This window comes from Filicampus tigris, chromosome 4, assembly GCF_054856515.1.
Source record: "Filicampus tigris isolate MCC_2025a chromosome 4, RoL_Ftig_1.0, whole genome shotgun sequence".
Classification (NCBI taxonomy): Eukaryota; Metazoa; Chordata; class Actinopteri; order Syngnathiformes; family Syngnathidae; genus Filicampus; species Filicampus tigris.
This window is the reverse complement of record NC_141220.1, coordinates 19,640,894-19,657,476: the sequence shown is the minus strand read 5'-3', so window position 1 is coordinate 19,657,476 and position 16,583 is coordinate 19,640,894. Positions and strand designations below refer to the sequence as shown.

Below are 16,583 nucleotides of genomic sequence, written 5' to 3'. Positions count from 1 at the left end.
TTTTCAGTTAGGGTTTCAAACTAGGGTTAGGGTTTCCAGCTAGGGTTTTCAGTTAGGGTTTCAATCTAGGGTTAGGGTTTCCAGCTAGGGTTTTCAGCTAGGGTTAGGGTTTACAGCTAGGGTTTTCAGTTAGGGTTTCAAACTAGGGTTAGGGTTTCCAGCTAGGGTTTTCAGTTAGGGTTTCAAACTAGGGTTAGGGTTTCCAGCTAGGGTTTTCAGTTAGGGTTTCAAACTAGGGTTAGGGTTTCCAGCTAGGGTTTTCAGTTAGGGTTTAAAACTAGGGTTAGGGTTTTCAGTTAGGGTTTCAAACTAGGGTTAGCGTTTCCAGCTAGGGTTTCAAACTAGGGTTAGGGTTTCCAGCTAGGGTTTTCAGTTAGGGTTTACAGCTAGGGTTTCAAACTAGGGTTAGGGTTTCCAGCTAGGGTTTTCAGTTAGGGTTTCAAACTAGGGTTAGGGTTTCCAGCTAGGGTTTTCAGTTAGGGTTTCAAACTAGGGTTAGGGTTTCCAGGTAGGGTTTTCAGCTAGGGTTAGGGTTTACAGCTAGGGTTTCAAACTAGGGTTAGGGTTTCCAGCTAGGGTTTTCAGTTAGGGTTTCAAACTAGGGTTAGGGTTTCCAGCTAGGGTTTTCAGTTAGGGTTTCAAACTAGGGTTAGGGTTTCCAGCTAGGGTTTTCAGTTAGGGTTTCAAACTAGGGTTAGGGTTTCCAGCTAGGGTTTTCAGCTAGGGTTAGGGTTTGCAGCTAGGGTTTCAAACTAGGGTTAGGGTTTCCAGCTAGGGTTTTCAGTTAGGGTTTCAAACTAGGGTTAGGGTTTCCAGCTAGGGTTTTCAGTTAGGGTTTCAAACTAGGGTTAGGGTTTCCAGCTAGGGTTTTCAGTTAGGGTTTCAAACTAGGGTTAGGGTTTCCAGGTAGGGTTTTCAGCTAGGGTTAGGGTTTCAAACTAGGGTTAGGGTTTCCAGCTAGGGTTTTCAGTTAGGGTTTCAAACTAGGGTTAGGGTTTCCAGCTAGGGTTTTCAGTTAGGGTTTCAAACTAGGGTTAGGGTTTCCAGTTAGGGTTTCAAACTAGGGTTAGCGTTTCCAGCTAGGGTTTCAAACTAGGGTTAGGGTTTCCAGCTAGGGTTTTCAGTTAGGGTTTACAGCTAGGGTTTCAAACTAGGGTTAGGGTTTCCAGCTAGGGTTTTCAGTTAGGGTTTACAGCTAGGGTTTCAAACTAGGGTTAGGGTTTCCAGCTAGGGTTTTCAGTTAGGGTTTCAAACTAGGGTTAGGGTTTCCAGCTAGGGTTTTCAGTGAGGGTTTCAAACTAGGGTTAGGGTTTCCAGCTAGGGTTTTCAGTTAGGGTTTCAAACTAGGGTTAGGGTTTCCAGGTAGGGTTTTCAGCTAGGGTTTCAAACTAGGGTTAGGGTTTCCAGCTAGGGTTTTCAGTTAGGGTTTCAAACTAGGGTTAGGGTTTCCAGGTAGGGTTTTCAGCTAGGGTTAGGGTTTACAGCTAGGGTTTCAAACTAGGGTTAGGGTTTCCAGCTAGGGTTTTCAGTTAGGGTTTCAAACTAGGGTTAGGGTTTCCAGCTAGGGTTTTCAGTTAGGGTTTCAAACTAGGGTTAGGGTTTCCAGCTAGGGTTTTCAGTTAGGGTTTCAAACTAGGGTTAGGGTTTCCAGGTAGGGTTTTCAGCTAGGGTTAGGGTTTCAAACTAGGGTTAGGGTTTCCAGCTAGGGTTTTCAGTTAGGGTTTCAAACTAGGGTTAGGGTTTCCAGCTAGGGTTTTCAGTTAGGGTTTCAAACTAGGGTTAGGGTTTCCAGTTAGGGTTTCAAACTAGGGTTAGCGTTTCCAGCTAGGGTTTCAAACTAGGGTTAGCGTTTCCAGCTAGGGTTTTCAGTTAGGGTTTACAGCTAGGGTTTCAAACTAGGGTTAGGGTTTCCAGCTAGGGTTTTCAGTTAGGGTTTACAGCTAGGGTTTCAAACTAGGGTTAGGGTTTCCAGCTAGGGTTTTCAGTTAGGGTTTCAAACTAGGGTTAGGGTTTCCAGCTAGGGTTTTCAGTTAGGGTTTCAAACTAGGGTTAGGGTTTCCAGCTAGGGTTTTCAGTTAGGGTTTCAAACTAGGGTTAGGGTTTCCAGGTAGGGTTTTCAGTTAGGGTTTCAAACTAGGGTTAGGGTTTCCAGCTAGGGTTTTCAGTTAGGGTTTCAAACTAGGGTTAGGGTTTCCAGGTAGGGTTTTCAGCTAGGGTTAGGGTTTACAGCTAGGGTTTCAAACTAGGGTTAGGGTTTCCAGCTAGGGTTTTCAGTTACGGTTTCAAACTAGGGTTAGGGTTTCCAGCTAGGGTTTTCAGTTAGGGTTTCAAACTAGGGTTAGGGTTTCCAGCTAGGGTTTTCAGTTAGGGTTTCAAACTAGGGTTAGGGTTTCCAGCTAGGGTTTTCAGTTACGGTTTCAAACTAGGGTTAGGGTTTCCAGCTAGGGTTTTCAGTTAGGGTTTCAAACTAGGGTTAGGGTTTCCAGGTAGGGTTTTCAGTTAGGGTTTCAAACTAGGGTTAGGGTTTCCAGCTAGGGTTTTCAGTTAGGGTTTCAAACTAGGGTTAGGGTTTCCAGGTAGGGTTTTCAGCTAGGGTTAGGGTTTACAGCTAGGGTTTCAAACTAGGGTTAGGGTTTCCAGCTAGGGTTTTCAGTTAGGGTTTCAAACTAGGGTTAGGGTTTCCAGCTAGGGTTTTCAGTTAGGGTTTCAAACTAGGGTTAGGGTTTCCAGCTAGGGTTTTCAGTTAGGGTTTCAAACTAGGGTTAGGGTTTCCAGGTAGGGTTTTCAGCTAGGGTTAGGGTTTACAGCTAGAGTTTCAAACTAGGGTTAGGGTTTCCAGCTAGGGTTTTCAGTTAGGGTTTCAAACTAGGGTTAGGGTTTCCAGCTAGGGTTTTCAGTTAGGGTTTCAAACTAGGGTTAGGGTTTCCAGCTAGGGTTTTCAGTTAGGGTTTCAAACTAGGGTTAGGGTTTCCAGCTAGGGTTTTCAGTTAGGGTTTCAAACTAGGGTTAGGGTTTCCAGCTAGGGTTTTCAGTTAGGGTTTCAAACTAGGGTTAGGGTTTCCAGTTAGGGTTTCAAACTAGGGTTAGCGTTTCCAGCTAGGGTTTCAAACTAGGGTTAGGGTTTCCAGCTAGGGTTTTCAGTTAGGGTTTACAGCTAGGGTTTCAAACTAGGGTTAGGGTTCCCAGCTAGGGTTTTCAGTTAGGGTTTCAAACTAGGGTTAGGGTTTCCAGCTACGGTTTTCAGTTAGGGTTTCAAACTAGGGTTAGGGTTTCCAGCTAGGGTTTTCAGTTAGGGTTTCAAACTAGGGTTAGGGTTTCCAGCTAGGGTTTTCAGTTAGGGTTTCAAACTAGGGTTAGGGTTTCCAGTTAGGGTTTCAAACTAGGGTTAGCGTTTCCAGCTAGGGTTTCAAACTAGGGTTAGGGTTTCCAGCTAGGGTTTTCAGTTAGGGTTTACAGCTAGGGTTTCAAACTAGGGTTAGGGTTTCCAGCTAGGGTTTTCAGTTAGGGTTTCAAACTAGGGTTAGGGTTTCCAGCTAGGGTTTTCAGTTAGGGTCTCAAACTAGGGTTAGGGTTTCCAGCTAGGGTTTTCAGTTAGGGTTTCAAACTAGGGTTAGGGTTTCCAGTTAGGGTTTCAAACTAGGGTTAGCGTTTCCAGCTAGGGTTTCAAACTAGGGTTAGGGTTTCCAGCTAGGGTTTTCAGTTAGGGTTTCAAACTAGGGTTAGGGTTTCCAGCTAGGTTTTTCAGTTAGGGTTTCAAACTAGGGTTAGGGTTTCCAGCTAGGGTTTTCAGTTAGGGTTTCAAACTAGGGTTAGGGTTTCCAGTTAGGGTTTCAAACTAGGGTTAGGGTTTCCAGCTAGGGTTTTCAGTTAGGGTTTCAAACTAGGGTTAGGGTTTCCAGCTAGGGTTTTCAGCTAGGGTTTCAAACTAGGGTTAGGGTTTCCAGGTAGGGTTTTCAGCTAGGGTTAGGGTTTCAAACTAGGGTTAGGGTTTCCAGCTAGGGTTTTCAGTTAGGGTTTCAAACTAGGGTTAGGGTTTCCAGCTAGGGTTTTCAGTTAGGGTTTCAAACTAGGGTTAGGGTTTCCAGGTAGGGTTTTCAGCTAGGGTTTCAAACTAGGGTTAGGGTTTCCAGCTAGGGTTTTCAGTTAGGGTTTCAAACTAGGGTTAGGGTTTCCAGGTAGGGTTTTCAGCTAGGGTCAGGGTTTACAGCTAGGGTTTCAAACTAGGGTTAGGGTTTCCAGCTAGGGTTTTCAGTTAGGGTTTCAAACTAGGGTTAGGGTTTCCAGCTAGGGTTTTCAGTTAGGGTTTCAAACTAGGGTTAGGGTTTCCAGCTAGGGTTTTCAGTTAGGGTTTCAAACTAGGGTTAGGGTTTCCAGGTAGGGTTTTCAGCTAGGGTTAGGGTTTCAAACTAGGGTTAGGGTTTCCAGCTAGGGTTTTCAGTTAGGGTTTCAAACTAGGGTTAGGGTTTCCAGCTAGGGTTTTCAGTTAGGGTTTCAAACTAGGGTTAGGGTTTCCAGTTAGGGTTTCAAACTAGGGTTAGCGTTTCCAGCTAGGGTTTCAAACTAGGGTTAGCGTTTCCAGCTAGGGTTTTCAGTTAGGGTTTACAGCTAGGGTTTCAAACTAGGGTTAGGGTTTCCAGCTAGGGTTTTCAGTTAGGGTTTACAGCTAGGGTTTCAAACTAGGGTTAGGGTTTCCAGCTAGGGTTTTCAGTTAGGGTTTCAAACTAGGGTTAGGGTTTCCAGCTAGGGTTTTCAGTTAGGGTTTCAAACTAGGGTTAGGGTTTCCAGCTAGGGTTTTCAGCTAGGGTTAGGGTTTCAAACTAGGGTTTCAAACTAGGGTTAGGGTTTCCAGCTAGGGCTTTCAGTTAGGGTTTCAAACTAGGGTTAGGGTTTCCAGCTAGGGTTTTCAGTTAGGGTTTCAAACTAGGGTTAGGGTTTCCAGCTAGGGTTTTCAGTTAGGGTTTCAAACTAGGGTTAGGGTTTCCAGGTAGGGTTTTCAGCTAGGGTTAGGGTTTACAGCTAGAGTTTCAAACTAGGGTTAGGGTTTCCAGCTAGGGTTTTCAGTTAGGGTTTCAAACTAGGGTTAGGGTTTCCAGCTAGGGTTTTCAGTTAGGGTTTCAAACTAGGGTTAGGGTTTCCAGGTAGGGTTTTCAGCTAGGGTTTCAAACTAGGGTTAGGGTTTCCAGCTAGGGTTTTCAGTTAGGGTTTCAAACTAGGGTTAGGGTTTCCAGGTAGGGTTTTCAGCTAGGGTTAGGGTTTACAGCTAGGGTTTCAAACTAGGGTTAGGGTTTCCAGCTAGGGTTTTCAGTTAGGGTTTCAAACTAGGGTTAGGGTTTCCAGCTAGGGTTTTCAGTTAGGGTTTCAAACTAGGGTTAGGGTTTCCAGCTAGGGTTTTCAGTTAGGGTTTCAAACTAGGGTTAGGGTTTCCAGGTAGGGTTTTCAGCTAGGGTTAGGGTTTCAAACTAGGGTTAGGGTTTCCAGCTAGGGTTTTCAGTTAGGGTTTCAAACTAGGGTTAGGGTTTCCAGCTAGGGTTTTCAGTTAGGGTTTCAAACTAGGGTTAGGGTTTCCAGTTAGGGTTTCAAACTAGGGTTAGCGTTTCCAGCTAGGGTTTCAAACTAGGGTTAGCGTTTCCAGCTAGGGTTTTCAGTTAGGGTTTACAGCTAGGGTTTCAAACTAGGGTTAGGGTTTCCAGCTAGGGTTTTCAGTTAGGGTTTACAGCTAGGGTTTCAAACTAGGGTTAGGGTTTCCAGCTAGGGTTTTCAGTTAGGGTTTCAAACTAGGGTTAGGGTTTCCAGCTAGGGTTTTCAGTTAGGGTTTCAAACTAGGGTTAGGGTTTCCAGCTAGGGTTTTCAGCTAGGGTTAGGGTTTCAAACTAGGGTTTCAAACTAGGGTTAGGGTTTCCAGCTAGGGTTTTCAGTTAGGGTTTCAAACTAGGGTTAGGGTTTCCAGCTAGGGTTTTCAGTTAGGGTTTCAAACTAGGGTTAGGGTTTCCAGCTAGGGTTTTCAGTTAGGGTTTCAAACTAGGGTTAGGGTTTCCAGGTAGGGTTTTCAGCTAGGGTTAGGGTTTACAGCTAGAGTTTCAAACTAGGGTTAGGGTTTCCAGCTAGGGTTTTCAGTTAGGGTTTCAAACTAGGGTTAGGGTTTCCAGCTAGGGTTTTCAGTTAGGGTTTCAAACTAGGGTTAGGGTTTCCAGCTAGGGTTTTAAGTTAGGGTTTCAAACTAGGGTTAGGGTTTCCAGCTAGGGTTTTCAGTTAGGGTTTCAAACTAGGGTTAGGGTTTCCAGCTAGGGTTTTCAGTTAGGGTTTCAAACTAGGGTTAGGGTTTCCAGTTAGGGTTTCAAACTAGGGTTAGCGTTTCCAGCTAGGGTTTCAAACTAGGGTTAGGGTTTCCAGCTAGGGTTTTCAGTTAGGGTTTACAGCTAGGGTTTCAAACTAGGGTTAGGGTTTCCAGCTAGGGTTTTCAGTTAGGGTTTCAAACTAGGGTTAGGGTTTCCAGCTAGGGTTTTCAGTTAGGGTCTCAAACTAGGGTTAGGGTTTCCAGCTAGGGTTTTCAGTTAGGGTTTCAAACTAGGGTTAGGGTTTCCAGTTAGGGTTTCAAACTAGGGTTAGCGTTTCCAGCTAGGGTTTCAAACTAGGGTTAGGGTTTCCAGCTAGGGTTTTCAGTTAGGGTTTACAGCTAGGGTTTCAAACTAGGGTTAGGGTTTCCAGCTAGGGTTTTCAGTTAGGGTTTCAAACTAGGGTTAGGGTTTCCAGCTAGGGTTTTCAGTTAGGGTTTCAAACTAGGGTTAGGGTTTCCAGCTAGGGTTTTCAGTTAGGGTTTCAAACTAGGGTTAGGGTTTCCAGTTAGGGTTTCAAACTAGGGTTAGCGTTTCCAGCTAGGGTTTCAAACTAGGGTTAGGGTTTCCAGCTAGGGTTTTCAGTTAGGGTTTACAGCTAGGGTTTTCAGTTAGGGTTTCAAACTAGGATTAGGGTTTCCAGCTAGGGTTTTCAGTTAGGGTTTCAAACTAGGGTTAGGGTTTCCAGCTAGGGTTTTCAGTTAGGGTTTCAAACTAGGGTTAGGGTTTCCAGGTAGGGTTTTCAGCTAGGGTTTCAAACTAGGGTTAGGGTTTCCAGCTAGGGTTTTCAGTTAGGGTTTCAAACTAGGGTTAGGGTTTCCAGCTAGGGTTTTCAGTTAGGGTTTCAAACTAGGGTTAGGGTTTCCAGCTAGGGTTTTCAGTTAGGGTTTCAAACTAGGGTTAGGGTTTCCAGTTAGGGTTTCAAACTAGGGTTAGCGTTTCCAGCTAGGGTTTCAAACTAGGGTTAGGGTTTCCAGCTAGGGTTTTCAGTTAGGGTTTACAGCTAGGGTTTCAAACTAGGGTTAGGGTTTCCAGCTAGGGTTTTCAGTTAGGGTTTCAAACTAGGGTTAGGGTTTCCAGCTAGGGTTTTCAGTTAGGGTTTCAAACTAGGGTTAGGGTTTCCAGCTAGGGTTTTCAGTTAGGGTTTCAAACTAGGGTTAGGGTTTCCAGCTAGGGTTTTCAGTTAGGGTTTCAAACTAGGGTTAGGGTTTCCAGCTAGGGTTTCAAACTAGGGTTTCAAACTAGGGTTAGGGTTTCCAGTTAGGGTTTCAAACTAGGGTTAGCGTTTCCAGCTAGGGTTTCAAACTAGGGTTAGGGTTTCCAGCTAGGGTTTTCAGTTAGGGTTTACAGCTAGGGTTTTCAGTTAGGGTTTCAAACTAGGGTTAGGGTTTCCAGCTAGGGTTTTCAGTTAGGGTTTCAAACTAGGGTTAGGGTTTCCAGCTAGGGTTTTCAGTTAGGGTTTCAAACTAGGGTTAGGGTTTCCAGGTAGGGTTTTCAGCTAGGGTTTCAAACTAGGGTTAGGGTTTCCAGCTAGGGTTTTCAGTTAGGGTTTCAAACTAGGGTTAGGGTTTCTAGCTAGGGTTTTCAGTTAGGGTTTCAAACTAGGGTTAGGGTTTCCAGTTAGGGTTTCAAACTAGGGTTAGCGTTTCCAGCTAGGGTTTCAAACTAGGGTTAGGGTTTCCAGCTAGGGTTTTCAGTTAGGGTTTACAGCTAGGGTTTCAAACTAGGGTTAGGGTTTCCAGCTAGGGTTTTCAGTTAGGGTTTCAAACTAGGGTTAGGGTTTCCAGCTAGGGTTTTCAGTTAGGGTTTCAAACTAGGGTTAGGGTTTCCAGCTAGGGTTTTCAGTTAGGGTTTCAAACTAGGGTTAGGGTTTCCAGCTAGGGTTTTCAGTTAGGGTTTCAAACTAGGGTTAGGGTTTCCAGCTAGGGTTTTCAGCTAGGGTTAGGGTTTACAGCTAGGGTTTTCAGTTAGGGTTTCAAACTAGGGTTAGGGTTTCCAGCTAGGGTTTTCAGTTAGGGTTTCAATCTAGGGTTAGGGTTTCCAGCTAGGGTTTTCAGCTAGGGTTAGGGTTTACAGCTAGGGTTTTCAGTTAGGGTTTCAAACTAGGGTTAGGGTTTCCAGCTAGGGTTTTCAGTTAGGGTTTCAAACTAGGGTTAGGGTTTCCAGCTAGGGTTTTCAGTTAGGGTTTCAAACTAGGGTTAGGGTTTCCAGCTAGGGTTTTCAGTTAGGGTTTCAAACTAGGGTTAGGGTTTTCAGTTAGGGTTTCAAACTAGGGTTAGCGTTTCCAGCTAGGGTTTCAAACTAGGGTTAGGGTTTCCAGCTAGGGTTTTCAGTTAGGGTTTACAGCTAGGGTTTCAAACTAGGGTTAGGGTTTCCAGCTAGGGTTTTCAGTTAGGGTTTCAAACTAGGGTTAGGGTTTCCAGCTAGGGTTTTCAGTTAGGGTTTCAAACTAGGGTTAGGGTTTCCAGGTAGGGTTTTCAGCTAGGGTTAGGGTTTACAGCTAGGGTTTCAAACTAGGGTTAGGGTTTCCAGCTAGGGTTTTCAGTTAGGGTTTCAAACTAGGGTTAGGGTTTCCAGCTAGGGTTTTCAGTTAGGGTTTCAAACTAGGGTTAGGGTTTCCAGCTAGGGTTTTCAGTTAGGGTTTCAAACTAGGGTTAGGGTTTCCAGCTAGGGTTTTCAGCTAGGGTTAGGGTTTGCAGCTAGGGTTTCAAACTAGGGTTAGGGTTTCCAGCTAGGGTTTTCAGTTAGGGTTTCAAACTAGGGTTAGGGTTTCCAGCTAGGGTTTTCAGTTAGGGTTTCAAACTAGGGTTAGGGTTTCCAGCTAGGGTTTTCAGTTAGGGTTTCAAACTAGGGTTAGGGTTTCCAGCTAGGGTTTTCAGTTAGGGTTTCAAACTAGGGTTAGGGTTTCCAGGTAGGGTTTTCAGCTAGGGTTAGGGTTTCAAACTAGGGTTAGGGTTTCCAGCTAGGGTTTTCAGTTAGGGTTTCAAACTAGGGTTAGGGTTTCCAGCTAGGGTTTTCAGTTAGGGTTTCAAACTAGGGTTAGGGTTTCCAGTTAGGGTTTCAAACTAGGGTTAGCGTTTCCAGCTAGGGTTTCAAACTAGGGTTAGGGTTTCCAGCTAGGGTTTTCAGTTAGGGTTTACAGCTAGGGTTTCAAACTAGGGTTAGGGTTTCCAGCTAGGGTTTTCAGTTAGGGTTTACAGCTAGGGTTTCAAACTAGGGTTAGGGTTTTCAGTTAGGGTTTCAAACTAGGGTTAGGGTTTCCAGCTAGGGTTTTCAGTTAGGGTTTCAAACTAGGGTTAGGGTTTCCAGCTAGGGTTTTCAGTTAGGGTTTCAAACTAGGGTTAGGGTTTCCAGGTAGGGTTTTCAGCTAGGGTTTCAAACTAGGGTTAGGGTTTCCAGCTAGGGTTTTCAGTTAGGGTTTCAAACTAGGGTTAGGGTTTCCAGGTAGGGTTTTCAGCTAGGGTTAGGGTTTACAGCTAGGGTTTCAAACTAGGGTTAGGGTTTCCAGCTAGGGTTTTCAGTTAGGGTTTCAAACTAGGGTTAGGGTTTCCAGCTAGGGTTTTCAGTTAGGGTTTCAAACTAGGGTTAGGGTTTCCAGCTAGGGTTTTCAGTTAGGGTTTCAAACTAGGGTTAGGGTTTCCAGGTAGGGTTTTCAGCTAGGGTTAGGGTTTCAAACTAGGGTTAGGGTTTCCAGCTAGGGTTTTCAGTTAGGGTTTCAAACTAGGGTTAGGGTTTCCAGCTAGGGTTTTCAGTTAGGGTTTCAAACTAGGGTTAGGGTTTCCAGTTAGGGTTTCAAACTAGGGTTAGCGTTTCCAGCTAGGGTTTCAAACTAGGGTTAGCGTTTCCAGCTAGGGTTTTCAGTTAGGGTTTACAGCTAGGGTTTCAAACTAGGGTTAGGGTTTCCAGCTAGGGTTTTCAGTTAGGGTTTACAGCTAGGGTTTCAAACTAGGGTTAGGGTTTCCAGCTAGGGTTTTCAGTTAGGGTTTCAAACTAGGGTTAGGGTTTCCAGCTAGGGTTTTCAGTTAGGGTTTCAAACTAGGGTTAGGGTTTCCAGCTAGGGTTTTCAGCTAGGGTTAGGGTTTCAAACTAGGGTTTCAAACTAGGGTTAGGGTTTCCAGCTAGGGTTTTCAGTTAGGGTTTCAAACTAGGGTTAGGGTTTCCAGCTAGGGTTTTCAGTTAGGGTTTCAAACTAGGGTTAGGGTTTCCAGCTAGGGTTTTCAGTTAGGGTTTCAAACTAGGGTTAGGGTTTCCAGGTAGGGTTTTCAGCTAGGGTTAGGGTTTACAGCTAGAGTTTCAAACTAGGGTTAGGGTTTCCAGCTAGGGTTTTCAGTTAGGGTTTCAAACTAGGGTTAGGGTTTCCAGCTAGGGTTTTCAGTTAGGGTTTCAAACTAGGGTTAGGGTTTCCAGCTAGGGTTTTAAGTTAGGGTTTCAAACTAGGGTTAGGGTTTCCAGCTAGGGTTTTCAGTTAGGGTTTCAAACTAGGGTTAGGGTTTCCAGCTAGGGTTTTCAGTTAGGGTTTCAAACTAGGGTTAGGGTTTCCAGTTAGGGTTTCAAACTAGGGTTAGCGTTTCCAGCTAGGGTTTCAAACTAGGGTTAGGGTTTCCAGCTAGGGTTTTCAGTTAGGGTTTACAGCTAGGGTTTCAAACTAGGGTTAGGGTTTCCAGCTAGGGTTTTCAGTTAGGGTTTACAGCTAGGGTTTCAAACTAGGGTTAGGGTTTCCAGCTAGGGTTTTCAGTTAGGGTTTCAAACTAGGGTTAGGGTTTCCAGCTAGGGTTTTCAGTTAGGGTTTCAAACTAGGGTTAGGGTTTCCAGTTAGGGTTTCAAACTAGGGTTAGCGTTTCCAGCTAGGGTTTCAAACTAGGGTTAGGGTTTCCAGCTAGGGTTTTCAGTTAGGGTTTACAGCTAGGGTTTCAAACTAGGGTTAGGGTTTCCAGCTAGGGTTTTCAGTTAGGGTTTCAAACTAGGGTTAGGGTTTCCAGCTAGGGTTTTCAGTTAGGGTTTCAAACTAGGGTTAGGGTTTCCAGCTAGGGTTTCCAGCTAGGGTTTCAAACTAGGGTTAGGGTTTACAGCTAGGGTTTCAAACTAGGGTTAGGGTTTCCAGCTAGGGTTTTCAGTTAGGGTTTCAAACTAGGGTTAGGGTTTCCAGCTAGGGTTTTCAGTTAGGGTTTCAAACTAGGGTTAGGGTTTCCAGCTAGGGTTTCAAACTAGGGTTAGGGTTTCCAGCTAGGGTTTTCAGTTAGGGTTTCAAACCAGGGTTAGGGTTTCCAGCTAGGGTTTCAAACTAGGGTTAGGGTTTCCATATAGGGTTTCAAACTAGGGTTAGGGTTTCCAGCTAGGGTTTCAAACTAGGGTTAGGGTTTCCAGCTAGGGTTTCAAACTAGGGTTAGGGTTTCCAGCTAGGGTTTCAAACTAGGGTTAAGGTTTCCAGCTAGGGTTTTTAGTTAGGGTTAGGGTTTACAGCTAGGGTTTCAAACTAGGGTTAGGGTTTCCAGCTAGGGTTTCAAACTAGGGTTAGGGTTTCCAGCTAGGGTTTTCAGTTAGGGTTTCAAACTAGGGTTAGGGTTTCTAGCTAGGGTTTCAAACTAGGGTTAGGGTTTCCAGCTAGGGTTTCAAACTAGGGTTAGGGTTTCCAGCTAGGGTTTCAAACTAGGGTTAGGGTTTCCAGGGTACACAGAGGCTTGCTGCCCATGTTGGATTGTTGTCTATAAAAGGAAAACTCTGGATTTTACCGGTGGGTTGGTCCTGTTGATGTGAGGATTAATGTCTTCAAATGTCTTCACAGGAGGCAGATCCAGAGCTTGTCTGACTTGCGTGTAACTGCGAAGGCCGAAGTCTCGTCCCCTTTGAACAGTCAGCTCGACCAAATCTGTGCGTGTGAACTTAAGAGGTCCATACATGAAGTCTGTCGGGGGGTAGATTAAATTGTGTTATTTCATTTGTACTCAAGATATGGAGTTTTCAGGGTGCATCACCTCTTAGGTCCTCCACAACAATGTGGTCAACTTCCTCTGCAATCTGAGAAGCCATGCCCATGAGGAGGTCGTCCACATCCCGGCTTGTGTTCACATTAATTTCCTGTTGACAAAATGACGAGAGCATAAAAGACAAGCTGCTTCGCCTCTAACAGTCTTGAGGTAATACAAAATACTGTACCACTCTGTTTTGATCGACACAGAGAGGTATTATTTCTTTTGTTTATACTTTACAGTAGTGTAATACTGCTTGTGTCATATTGAAAGGCGTTTCCAATACAGAGGTGCCTTGAGAGACCGTTTTAATTTGTTCCGTGGTCACGCTCGTAACTCAAGACCCCATATCACAAATATATACCCCCCCCCCCAAAAAAAAACCAAAACAAAAATATTTTGGAATGTGGTTTAAATAGGAAAATAATACTCTAATATTGCATTTAATAAAAACATATAGTAATAACATAATTAAATGGACTGTAAAGAATTAAGCAGTTTGTGCATCATGAAGAATTCACTGTGGATTTATCGGGTGTATCTGACTGGGTGGCAGTATAATATAGTCAAGCAGAAAAAGAATGAAGAGTTTCACTCAACTACTCTACTGTAATTGTATTCTACAGTAATATTTGCCGTAGTTTTGCAGAGGATCAAATGTATAGGCCTGAATATTGTTAAATTGTCTGTCTACAAGTGTTGCTGCACCGTTTGTGCATTGTGCAAGCATTATAACACCACACACAGATGGTATTTGCTAACTCGTCTATGGCTTTTGCCATTATGTATTAGCATTAAACTAGCGGACGTAATTTATGTGGTTATTTAAAAAATACACAATATATAATTCTCTTTTTTTATGTTTACTTTGACACTAAATTCTAACTGCATGTTGCATTAGACAGCTTGAAGCGTTGCTGAAGATTTGTTTACTATGCAAAACTGCGGTTTGTGGTGAAGTGAGCGGAGTTGAGTTTACTGCCCCAATACCTTTGTTTTTAATTGAAAAACAAAAAAATTCAGAGCAAAACATCATCCAACCATTGTGTCTTGAAAAAAAATCGGGAGTTGGGCCACTCATATGTCAAGGCACCACTGTATATTGAAGATAAATTGAGCAGTACCTGACGTTTCCAAAAGCTGTTACAGAGTCGCAAGGCTGACGATGAACTGGCATCGGTGTTGATGATTTTTCGGAAATGGCAGGTTCTGTTTCTGTTCAAAACAACACAGCCATTGAAAATGTCGTGATAACTGACAACAATTTGCCGTAGAGCGGAGCACTGGGAGGAACGCACTGCTGCCATTTTGCATGTTTTGTGTGTCAAGAATATGTACTGTACAGTGTAATAGCTTTAATTGGCAATGAGTGATTAATACCTGATAAGTCAGCTGTGACTTGTGAAACTGGATGGTTCTATGATTCTATCACATATAAAGGATGTGATTTTTTTTTTTAATAAATAAATAAAATACCTCATGTAAACACCGGGTGGAGCCATAGTGATACCTAATCTCATAGCGGCAGCCTGAAACTCAGGGGAGATTGCTGGATCAACAAACTTTTGATATCCTGCACAGATAAATCAAAATCTAACATTACAATAAAGAGATGGTTCATATTAAAATTAGGAGTAATAAATGATGTCACGACCACTGTTTTGACTTACACCCACTGGGTGCACATGTTCTCTCTCTCTTTTTTAGTCTGATTCTTACCCGGGTAAGGCGGAATAGTTCTGTCTCCCAGGTATGCCGGCAGCCATTCGTAAAGGGCAATATTCTGTTTGTTTGATTTTAAAGATAAAATATTATTGGATCTTATAATGTAATACTAACATCGGTGCAACAATCATCTCTTATGTTGAGAAAGGATTAGCTATATTGAGACTTTTCCCTCTACCTGAAACGTGGCCACAACTGTCTTCCTGGCATTTTGAAACAACTCCTCGTCAGACCACTGCGGGTGCTCCTCGTGCAGTTTTGACGCTAAATAGTTGTGGTAACGGAACCAGATGATTCCTTCAGCTGCTGTGAACACGTTCTCGTTGCCCCAAGCATTTCCCAACTCTGGACAAGAAGATGGAGTTCTTTAGTTCATTCCACAGATTCTTGCCTCCACTACACAAATATGACAAAACACCTTTTGCTCAACTATTCAATAAAATACATCAGGTAGGGCAACCCTGACAACCCTGATCTAAGCAAACCAGCATGAAATAAATACACAAAATAATTTATTTTTGTATAACGTGATGTTAAAAGTAAAGGCTTACAGTACTTTAAGTAAAAAAGTACATCTTACCGTAGAGGCCGTGAGGGCCATGATCACCTGTTGTGGGGTCAGCGGCGCTCCACATGAAACTGTGCCCGGTTGCCTGTCTTGGCATGTTCCTGTCCAAACCGGAGGCTAGTAGCCCATCAGAAAAGCTTCTCAGGTGGTCCGACCAGGAATTGCAGGGGCCATAGATGGAGCTGCCATCAATCCAAGCTGTGACCAAGTTGACCTACAAGAATGTGTATGTATATAGTGTATATACACAATTATGAGCAGTTAACTAAGTGTCAACCTAAAACCTCCAGGCAACTGCTAGAGCGTAAAGAAATGTCAGGAAAAGCTTACTTGAACTCCTGAACTTTTATTGGGTGTGTCAACGAGTGTTTGAATATGATTGGTTGATTCTGAACAAAGCCTATGCACCATCATAATTCCAGTATCACCTGTGTGCGAGGGTTGCCGGGACTCTGGCCTGTGTCTTTGTCCCATGGTCCTCTCTGAAAGGGCAGCAGAACTTCACCGGTGCCATTTGGGTCAAAAACAGGGTCACCTTTAGGCACTGCGATGTTCATGAATTCAGGGGGACACCCAGGAGTCCGTGAGTTCATGATCTCAAATGCAATGTGATAACCTGAAAAGTAAATCATTTGTTAATTAAAATGTTGAATATTTAGATCTATATATTGATCATATAGTGCTAACCACTATGCTGTCATTGAAAACAATACAGACAAATACAGTATTACTGGCTTATTGATCGCCATATTTAGTGTGGCATGACAGTACAAGGAAACATCTCATTACTTCCTTGTCCCTCTTGTTTCCTTATTCAAATATTGTTAAATAATGAGCAATGCAAAACTTCCTTGTTAGTGTGACGGAGCTGAACAAACTAAAGACTACAATCACCACCTAAGCGATCGGGGCAGGACATAGTTTAGATAAAAAATGGTATCACACACAGAGCATGTTAACAGAAATCTCACAGGGATCTTTGAAAATAGAAAGAGTCTCAATTAATGTGTATTTACCAAAAAACAAAGATAACACAGTGTAGTTTCGTGTGGAGGGCAACCCGGAAGGGCCGACGCTGACAGTGCGGCTAAGGCTTCTTGGATTGGGCAGCTCGGGCTCGTTCTCTGCTTGGTAGACTCCATCCCGGAAATTCGCAGGCACCAACCGCATAAGGTGTGAGCCTGCAGAAATACAAACATTGATGCCAAGTGTGAATACTTGTTGCTAGATTTAGCAACTTTTTAGTTCATCATAGCTCAGCTTCAGAAAACAGGTGAGCTTGATTGGCCGTTACCTGAGCAACTTTGAAGTCATTTTCAGTCGACAGAAGTGACAAAATGGCCGCCCCATGAGATGGCTAAAAACGGGTGCATTAACTCTTGTTCCACAAACACAATGTTTACCAGAATGCCTGTTTCAACTAGTGGGCCTGCATAGAACACATTCTTGAAAAAAAATATGTTTGGGTTGACTCACCACTTTAAGAGATTTGTTTTCCTTTTTTTTTTTTTTTTTTAATGTAGCTACAAAAATAACTTGTGGCAAATGTGTTGCCTTGTGACATCTTAAAAACGAAAGGGTGAAGGGAAGGTAAGGTGTATTTTCTTAGTTAATATCAACAGCTAATTTAGTAATTTTTTTTTGTTGGTCAGTTACTTTACTGACTTTTACCCAAGTCTTTTATTTCTTTTAGGGCAAAAACAAAACAAATCAATGTGTGACTACTACAATTGGGTCGGAGTTGGATGAAGTGGCCGTAGGAAGGCGATGAAGTTTGACCTCCCCCTGGTGTCTGTGGGAAAGAAAAGGCAGCACATCCAGTCCATCGAGAGACTGAAATCGGGTACCATATTTTCTAGCGCTGAATTCCTCCTGGTGGAGGGTACGGGTGGTGCAGCGGATATTCCCAGACGGCACAAGTGCCATACACACAATAATTACAGACACTCTTTGCCCGCAAGACAACTCTTGAGCCATAAAATAATATATACA

The 16,583-nt window shown here is 43.7% G+C and overlaps 1 protein-coding gene across 1 annotated transcript in view; it reads right to left on the bottom strand.

Annotated features, from left to right (window-relative positions):
• The window catches only part of LOC147148853 (amyloid-beta A4 precursor protein-binding family A member 2-like), a 303,838-nt gene extending 288,091 nt beyond the window's left edge, over positions 1–15,747 (bottom strand). Inside the window, exons 1-9 of the mRNA XM_086027366.1 lie at positions 15,608–15,747; positions 15,020–15,207; positions 14,604–14,805; positions 14,202–14,368; positions 14,018–14,081; positions 13,775–13,871; positions 13,423–13,513; positions 12,305–12,407; positions 12,062–12,234 (exon numbers count right to left, since the gene is read on the bottom strand). Of these exons, the coding sequence (XP_085883492.1) occupies positions 12,062–12,234; positions 12,305–12,407; positions 13,423–13,513; positions 13,775–13,871; positions 14,018–14,081; positions 14,202–14,368; positions 14,604–14,805; positions 15,020–15,184 (1,062 nt within the window). The 5' untranslated portion in view covers positions 15,185–15,207; positions 15,608–15,747. The remainder of the gene's footprint in view (positions 1–12,061; positions 12,235–12,304; positions 12,408–13,422; positions 13,514–13,774; positions 13,872–14,017; positions 14,082–14,201; positions 14,369–14,603; positions 14,806–15,019; positions 15,208–15,607) is intronic.
• Positions 15,748–16,583: the final 836 nt, after the last annotated feature.